Here is a 9,799-nt window from a genome sequence, read left to right as displayed (position 1 = left end):
CTCTTGTGTGAGTTGCATCGCTGCTTTCACTCTTGTGTGTGTGAGTTGCATCGCTGCTTTCACTATTGTGTGTGAGAATTGCATCGCTGCTTTCACTCTTGTGTGTGAGAATTGCATCGCTGCTTTCACTCTTGTGTGTTTCACTCTTGTGTGTGAGAGTTGCATCGCTGCTTTCACTCTTGTGTGTGAGAGTTGCATAGCTGCTTTCACTCTTGTGTGTGAGAGTTGCATAGCTGCTTTCACTCTTGTGTGTGAGAGTTGCATCGCTGCTTTCACTCTTGTGTGTGAGAGTTGCATCGCTGCTTTCACTCTTGTGTGTGAGAGTTGCATCGCTGCTTTCACTCTTGTGTGAGTTGCATCGCTGCTTTCACTCTTGTGTGAGTTGCATCGCTGCTTTCACTCTTGTGTGAGTTGCATCGCTGCTTTCACTCTTGTGCGAGTTGCATCGATTCTTTCACTCTTGTGTGAGTTGCATCGCTGCTTTCACTCTTGTGTGAGTTGCATCTCTGCTTTCACTCTTGTGTGAGTTGCATTGCTGCTTTCACTCTTGTGTGAGTTGCATCTCTGCTTTCACTCTTGTGTGAGTTGCATCGCTGCTTTCACTCTTGTGTGAGTTGCATCGCTGCTTTCACTCTTGTGTGAGTTGCATCGCTGCTTTCACTCTTGCGTGAGTTGCGTCGCTGCTTTCACTCTTGTGTGTGTGAGAGTTGCATCGCTGCTTTCACTCTTGTGTGTGAGAGTTGCATCGCTGCTTTCACTCTTGTGTGTGTGAGAGTTGCATCGCTGCTTTCACTCTTGTGTGTGAAAGTTGCATCGCTGCTTTCACTCTTGTGTGAGTTGCATCGCTGCTTTCACTCTTGTGTGAGTTGCATTGCTGCTTTCACTCTTGTGTGAGTTGCATCGCTGCTTTCACTCTTGTGTGAGTTGCATCGCTGCTTTCACTCTTGTGTGAGTTGCATCGCTGCTTTCACTCTTGTGTGTGAGAGTTGCATCGCTGCTTTCACTCTTGTGTGTGAGGGTTGCATCGCTGCTTTCACTCTTGTGTGTGAGAGTTGCATCGCTGCTTTCACTCTTGTGTGTGAGAGTTGCATCGCTGCTTTCACTCTTGTGTGAGTTGCATCGTTGCTTTCACTCTTGTGTGAGTTGCATCGCTGCTTTCACTCTTGTGTGTGAGAGTTGCATCGCTGCTTTCACTCTTGTGTGTGAGAGTTACATAGCTGCTTTCACTCTTGTGTGAGTTGCATCGCTGCTTTCACTCTTGTGTGAGTTGCATCGCTGCTTTCACTCTTGTGTGAGTTGCATCGCTGCTTTCACTCTTGTGTGTGTGAGTTTCATCGCTGCTTTCACTCTTGTGTTTGAGAAATTGCTACTTTCACTTCTATTTCGCTTTCATTTCCATTTAGATGCAGCTCTTCTTCTTCTTCTTCTTCTTCTTCTTCTTCTTCTTCTTCTTCTTCTTCTTCTTCTTCTTCTTCTTCTTCTTCTTCTTCTTCTTCTTCTTCTTCCTCTTCTTCTTTTTCTTCCTAATTTCCGGAGGCTTGGTTATACTTGTGGCTGACCCTTCCCCTGTCTCTCTCCCCTACCTTTCTACCCTCCCTCTCTCCCCTCCCTTTCTCTCCTCCTTGTCTCTTCTCCCTCTCTCCCTCTCACCTTTCTCCTCTCCCTCTCTCCCTCTCACCTTTCTCCTCTATCTCTCTCACCTCCCTCTCTCCCCTCACCTCTCTCCCCTCTCTCTCTCCCCTTCCTCTCTCCCTTCCCTCTCTCTCTCCCCTTTCTCCTCCCATCTCTCTCTCTCTCTCCCCTTTCTCCTCCCTTCTCTCTCTCTCTCCATTTCTCCTCCTTCCCTTCTCTTCTCTCCTCCTTCCACTCTCCTTCCTCCCCTCTTCACCCTAACTAGCTCTCCCCTAATTAAGTCTCTCTACTGCCCCCTCTCTCACTCTCTCATCTCTCCCCTCTACACCCTCTCTTCACCCCTCTCCCTTCTACTCCACATCCTCCCCATCTCGTGTAGACCCTCTCCCCACCCGAGCCGCGGGGGCGTTGACCTCCGAACCCTTCTCCAGGTATACTCCAGGTACACTCCAGGTATACCCCCTTAATAAATGACCCCCTCCTCCTCCTCTCAGTCCGAAAGATGACATTTGCCAAAAAAAGTTCAGATTAGCCGGAACGTCGCATTTGCCACGTTCTTTCCACTAGAGGAGCCTGGATGTATCCAGTCTCTGAGGGGAAAATGGGACGACAGGCGATTTACCTGTGTCGCGGGATTACTTTCCGTCCTTGAGGGCGATCGTAATCGCCAAGGGATTTCTTCGATGTTTGCTGGATTTAGCAAGGATTTGTTTTCTCAGATTGACAGTGAGGGGGACTGCTATTCTTGTACTTACAATTATGATCTAATTTCTCGGATTTACTGAGATTATTCCTCTAATATACAATGAACGGGATTTTATATACCGGATTTACAGGATTATTTTTTTGAAATTACAGATTTTCTCTTTTTTCTTGCGGATTATACTTAGGATAATTCTGATCATAATCATCTCAACCGATTATTATTATTATTATTATTATATTTTAATGGGAAGCGTTAAACCTATAGGGGCCACAAAGCTCCTGCATAATGGGAGGAAAAGGGAGGGTTGTTTCTGATCCTTGGATCAAGAGCCCTTGTCTTGCATCTAGAAATTAGAGAGAATGCGGCATCGTGTCAGGGTCTTATTATTATTGCTCTTATTATTATTATTATTATTATTATTATTATTATTATTATTATTATTATTATTATTATTATTATAAAAACTGACAGCATTTTTTCTCTTGTAGGGTCACGTGCAGTTTACGAAGGACAACACAAGGAAAGGTTACATTCTGAAGATTAAGCAGTTCCAAGGTGAGGGAGCACGAGATAGAGAGAGAGAGAGAGAGAGAGAGAGAGAGAGAGAGAGAGAGAGAGAGAGAGAGAGAGAGAGAGAGAGATTATGATGATGATGATGATTAAATGGAGGAGTTGATTTAATTCAACACATCGAGTATCCGTTGATCAATACACTCACACTCACACACTCGCACTCACACTCACACACTCGCACTCACACTCACATACTCGCACTCACACACTCGCACTCACACTCACACACTCGCACTCATACTCACACACTCACACTCACACACCCGCACTCACAAACACACACACTCATACTCACACACTCACACACACACTAACACACTAACACACTCACGCACTCACTCACACACAAACACACACAGGAGCTGTGATTCGACCCCTGCAACCACAAGTAGGTGAGTACAACTAGGTGAGTACAACTAGGTGAGTACAACTAGGTGAGTACAACTAGGTGAGTACAACTAGGTGAGTACAACTAGGTGAGTACAACTAGGTGAGTACAACTAGGTGAGTACAAACGAAGTTCAATAAAATGAACGATAGTAACTGAAAAAATCTCATAATAGCAACACTTGCTCTTTTCTCTCCCCCCCTCTCTCTCTCTTCTCTTTCTTCCCTCTCTCTTCTATCCACTGCCGTCTACACCTCTCCTCCGCCACATCCTCTATTCCCCTCCTCTACCAGGTCTATCCTCTTCTACCCTCTCCTCCTCCCTTTGTATTCCCTTCGTCATCTAGTATAACCCCTCCTCCATCCCCTCTATTCTCTTCATCTTCTCTTTTACTTCCTCCTTTACTCTCTCTACCCTCTCTTCTACGTCCTCTTTCTATTCTCTTCATCCTCACTGTTACCCCTCCACATATATCTCCATTCTCTTTTCTAACCCCTTCTCCATCCTCCATCCTCTCTTCTACCCTTTCCTCCACCCCCCTCTATCCCTTCAGCCCCACTCTACCCCCCTCTATCCCTTCTATCCCTGAATTCTGTCACTCTCCACCCTCTCTATCTCCTCTATCCCTTATTCTATTTTTTCTTCCACTTTTCCCCTCTAGATTTCCCTCTATCCCTCTTTCTCTTCCCTCTCTTCCATCCCCTCCTTTTCCTTCCCTCCATACCCTCTCCTTCCTCCTTAATTCTCCCCTCTTCTTCCTCCTCCTCCCATCAAGGAAGAGGGGAGATGGCTCTTGGTTCAAGAAATCGGAGCTACTCCTCTATTCCTTGGATCAAACCTGATTACATCCCAGTCCCCGGGAGCTTTACGACCCCGCGTTCGGGTCTAGCGCTTCTCCCCCCTGTCTCTCTCTTCTTATTTGTTTCTCTCTTCTTCTTCACCCATTCTTTATCACCTTCTTCCGCTATAACCCACTAATTTCTCTTTATATCTCAGCTCCTCTCTCTCTCTCTCTCTCTCTCTCTCTCTCTCTCTCTCTCTCTCTCTCTCTATCTCTCTCTCTCTCTCTCTCTCTCTCTCTATCTCTCTATCTCTCTCTCTCTCTCTTTCTCTCTCTCTCTCTCTCTCTCTCTCTCTCTCTCTCTCTCTCTCTCTCTCTCTCTCTCTCTCTCTCTCTCTCTCTCTCTCTCTCTATCTATCTATCTATATATCTATTCTTTTACACAGGGTTTGACAAGGTTAAGGATCCCTAGCTTTATCTTTATTCTTCTCCGTTATCCCATCTTTTCCCTATTCCCTAATTACCATGATTTCCAGTCTGTCCTCTCTACAAATCATAATAATAATAATTGTTATTATTAATGCTATCATTATTATTATTACATTTATGAAGAGAAAGTAGATCTAAAACCTTGGAACAAGAGCCTTTTGCCACCGTCATGGAGCCCCACTCTCTCCCCCCTGGAGGACAAAACTCTTAATTAAGAGTTTAAGAATGGAAGCTCTTGTCACCACTGTAGTGTCTGAGTAGTGGTATAATCTGAGGGGAAAGGAAATCAGATGCAGCCAATTACCTGCTGATTGGGAAATGGCTGATCCACTTCCCCCTTTCCCCCTCCTTAGTGATAATTAAGTAACTAGGCACGTGATGATTAACATCATTAGCAGCTAAGTACTGATAGGCAGATGGATGAGGTAATTATGCTGCTCTCTAGCATCTTTAGTGCCGAAACATTTCGCCTACACCGCAGGCTTCTTCAGTCGAATGGGGAAGAATACTACACTGATATACAACTGGATAATGTTAGGTGGTCAGGGTCAATGCTGATTTGAGGGACTGATTACCTCAAACTCCTTCTAATCTTCAACCACTCTTCTCTGTACTGGACTGAGGAAGCCGCTGTGTAGCGAAATGTTATGGAACTGCTGTGGTTTGGAAGACTTCTTGAACCAGACCACAAAATAACTTTGATTTCTCGTGGAACTTTTTTTTAAACGTCTCACACCACCGGCAAGTTGACGAGTAAGACGTAGTATGTGCATCACTGGCAGTCTTCGTTGGCGAAACGTTTTTCTAGTGAGGAACATGTCTTATTTAATGTTTTGGTAGGACGATAAGTGAACTGTAGATACAAATCCAAATGTAATGTTAACCCTTTTGGGGCCTAGTTCTTAGACCTCTTGTGTATCTATATGCTCTTGCGCTACCCTCCAGAAGATGGGTATGGGGAGCACAAGAAACTAGCCACTTCAGTGGCAAAATCTAATGTTGAGGCGAAAGGGAAACTGTTGGCAGCGTTACCTCTGCTGCGACATTTCGTCCATGGACACACAGACTCGCGAAATCACAATAACACGATTGTAAACAAATCACAAAATGGATGGGGTTCGAACCATGGCAGGCGAGTCTTAAAATATCGCAGTCCCTTTAAGGCAAACGAGCACCCTGAGGTAAGGCTCGTGACAAATGTTACAAGTGAGGTCATGAAGAAAAGAACAGAATACTTGGAAAAGAACGCGCCTGTGTTCACGTCAGGACAAGTTTGGTGTCCCATATCTTGATTACTAGCGCACTCAGCTGAGACACTCAGGTCTGGGGGGTCGATCCCCGGGTATGGGTGGAAACATTAGGATGTGTTTCCTTCATACTTCTACTGTCCATGTTCACCTAACAGTAAAATGGGTACCTGGTTGTTAGTAGACTGCTGTGGGTAGCATCCTGAGACAAAATTGACCTAATTTGCCCGAAATGCTCTGCATAACAAGGGACTTTCTATGTAGTAGTATGTCACCTGTAGAAACAAAGATTATTATTATTATTATTATTATTATATTATTATTATTATTATTATTATTATTATTAATATAATTATTATTAAGTGTCTTTTTCCAGTCTCTCGCCATCGCCGTATCATTTACTGTCAAGCACCACGCAGTTTTTTTTACCTCCTACTCTTAACCACAGACATATATATAAACAGGCCAAATAGGTGGCTGTTGAAGGAGCTTTGAACAGTTAAAATATGACTTATTTGAGCTGCGAGTAGTGACCCGCAGTTTTTTGTACGAGCGATGGATTATTTTATCTTATATGGTATTTTCGAAAGCTTGACATAGTTATGAGGAGAGCAGGTTACAAGACCCAGTTTAGCGGTTTATGGCATTCTATTGAGTAGATGTTTCGCCCACCAGGGACTGAGCCAATGTGCGTGCAAAACTGAAACATGCATATTGCTCGCATAACCTGTCTCCCCGTGACCTGTCTTCTTACCTAATCTGTGACCTCTCCCGAGGCAGACTTTATGGTGCTTGTGGGGTACTGACGGACTGAACACATCGACTCCAGACTGAGGGACTAATTACCTCAAACTCCCCATTTTCCACCGTTCTCAGTATCAGAATGAAGAGTCGCCACTGGCTGGCGAAACGTTTCCTCAAATAAAAGTTCCCAAATATTGAGAAAGTGTCTCAGTCTTTAATTTAGAGTGCTTATTTGCTTTATAATTCAGGTTTATAGAAGTACCCTGAACGCTTTTTAAATTCGGACATAAAAAAAAAATCGTGATCACGTTTTGACTGCAAACAGCAGTGTTTTTCTCGTAACTTGTTAACTGAAAGATGTTTTTCGGGGATGTCGACCCTCTCTGTGGCCCTGTACCTGGCCTAGCTTCATGGTGGCTCAAGATTTGATCAAGCAAACGGCAACAGCTGATCACACGCAATCCAAGGTGCGAGCCAAGGCCCAGCTGATCCAAAACTGACGTGAGGTACTTACCAAGCTCCAATGTATCTATATTCGCCATGTTGATCACACCCGTTATTTTTTTCCTCTTTCTCTCTGTCTCTGTCTCCCTCTCTCTCTCTCTCTCTCTCACTATTTCCTTTCCTTGATTCATTAGGTTGAAACGAATTAACATTAATAGTCGTTTTAAGACTGTTTTACCGCCCCTTCTCTCTCTCTCTCTCTCTCTCTCTCTCTCTCTCTCTCTCTCTCTCTCTCTCTCTCTCTCTCTCTCTCTCTATCTCTCTCTCTTTCACTCTCTCGCTCCCTACTTACCCTTACCCATCCGTCTTGTTCTTCCTTATGGCTCGCTGTCGAAGTGAAATGGATCGTTCACAATTTACTCCCCCAGCGCAAATACATCGTCTTTTCTTTCAGTTTGGTGCGAAGCAAATATTAAAGAAACGCTTCTCTTAGAAACTTTATTTCTTTTCTAAATAAGAAACAAACACGAACTGGATTCTCTTAATATTTTCAATTTCCATATATACATATATATATATATATATATATATATATATATATATATATATATATATATATATATATATATATATATATACATATATATATACATATACATATATATGTGTATATATATCTATATATATATATATATATATATATATATATATATATATATATATATATATATATATATATATATATATATATATATATATACGTATATATATATGCGTGTGTGTGTATATATATATAAATATATATATATATATATATATATATATATATATATATATATATATATATATATATATATATATATATATATATACATATATATATATATATATATATATATATATATATATATATATATATATATATATGTATATATATATATATATATATATATATATATATATATATATATATGTATATATTTGTGTATATATATATATGTATATATTTGTATATATATATATATATATACACAAATATATACATATATATATATACACAAATATATACATATATATATATATATATATATATATATATATATATATATATATATATATATATACATACATACATACATACATACATACATACATACATACATACATACATGCAAAACAACCACTGTAAAAGAAAAGCGAAATTCCAAGCGCTTTCGTGATTTCTCACATTATTTAGGAACTATATAATTCCTTGATAATGTGATAAGTCACGAAAGCACTTGGAATTTCGCTGTTCTTTCACATAGGTAGTTTTGCAAATTGTGATGTCACTTGTTTACTGTGATCTTATTACACATACATACATACATACATACGTGTGAGTGTGTGTGTGTGTGTGTGTGTGTGTGTGTGTGTGTGTGTATGTGTGTGTGTGTGTGTGTGTGTGTGTGTGTGTTTATGTATTATTATCAAGATTTGGTAAATCAAATAGTAAATTCTAAAACATTAATATTTTTAATAAACTTGGAAAAATCTAATTAATGCTGAATACAAAAAAAAAGATGTTATATAAAACAAGAAATTTTTTAGTTAGAAATATGAAAGCGTCCCAGGTGGCGCAGAAATCAATTACGTCTCTATTTCAAGTTCAAAAATCTGAAAAAAAAGTCAAAGAAAAATGTCAGAGACTTACACGACTTTCCCTGAAAATATTTTGTTAAACCAGAAACACAAATACCTAATTTTTGTTTTGTTTTGTCTTTTGAATTCGCGTTACAGAAACATTCTACGAATGTATATAAAAATATTACGTCCAATACAATCAAATTCAACTGTACTAAAAATATCAAAAGACAAAAGTAAATATATATATATATATATATATATATATATATATATATATATATATATATATATATATATATATATATATATATATATATATATATATATATATATATATATATATATATATATATATATATATATATATATATATATATATATATATATATATATATATATATATATAATAATAATAATAATAATAATAATAATAATAGAGCTCAAATTAAGTTGTAATAAACAACTGGCAACAATAAACAGAATGGTGGACAGGGAGACGAACCGAGTGACAATCCGAGGCTCTACTGGTGAAGCTCCCCAGGACCTCTAATATGTAAGATTTGAGAACAAATACTGACTGGATTATATTCCGTCAGAGGCTACCAACCGCAACCCCCTGACAGTTGTTCATTACTTGACAGGTGTTCAGTATTTGTTCCGAAATCTTTAATATTAGAGGCGCTGGGCTCTATCAGTAGAGTGTTGGACTGTCAATCTGCAGGCTACGGTTCGTCTCCCCGTCTACCAGAGATACAAGAGATGGTTTCAAAGACATTTATTTTTAATGTTTTTTCCAGAGTAAATCGCTAAACCCGCAATAATCCATACAGTGTTTGGGGAATGAGAGGCAATGAAGCTTAATACAAGGAAACGGAGGGTACTTACAATTCCCTGGAGGAAAAGGGGAGGAGGAGAATGAGGAATTGAAGGATGAGAATAGCGATAGAGAATGAGGAGATGGAAGAGAAACAGGAAGATAAGAAGAGCTTGTAGTTAAAACAAAACAAGGTTTAAGGCTCTTAGATGTAAAAAGACAAAATACAACACAGTTTGAGACTCAGATGTAAAAGACATAAAATAAAGCAAAGTTTGAGACTCATAGATGTAAAAAAGACACAAAATAAAGCAAAGTTTGAGACTCTTAGATGTAAAAAAGACACAAAATAAAG

The 9,799-nt window shown here is 39.6% G+C and overlaps 1 protein-coding gene across 7 annotated transcripts in view; it reads left to right on the top strand.

The window, feature by feature from the left end:
* The window catches only part of LOC128688501 (uncharacterized), a 784,466-nt gene that overhangs the window by 634,683 nt on the left and 139,984 nt on the right, over window positions 1–9,799 (top strand). For all 7 annotated transcript variants that reach the window (XM_070084425.1, XM_070084432.1, XM_070084431.1 and 4 more), the window contains one exon: window positions 2,827–2,893. In XM_070084425.1, the coding sequence (XP_069940526.1) occupies window positions 2,827–2,893 (67 nt within the window). The remainder of the gene's footprint in view (window positions 1–2,826; window positions 2,894–9,799) is intronic.

This window comes from Cherax quadricarinatus, chromosome 13, assembly GCF_038502225.1.
Source record: "Cherax quadricarinatus isolate ZL_2023a chromosome 13, ASM3850222v1, whole genome shotgun sequence".
Taxonomy (NCBI): Eukaryota; Metazoa; Arthropoda; class Malacostraca; order Decapoda; family Parastacidae; genus Cherax; species Cherax quadricarinatus.
Note: the sequence above shows the minus strand (reverse complement) of the source record. Positions and strands in the feature narration are given on the sequence as shown.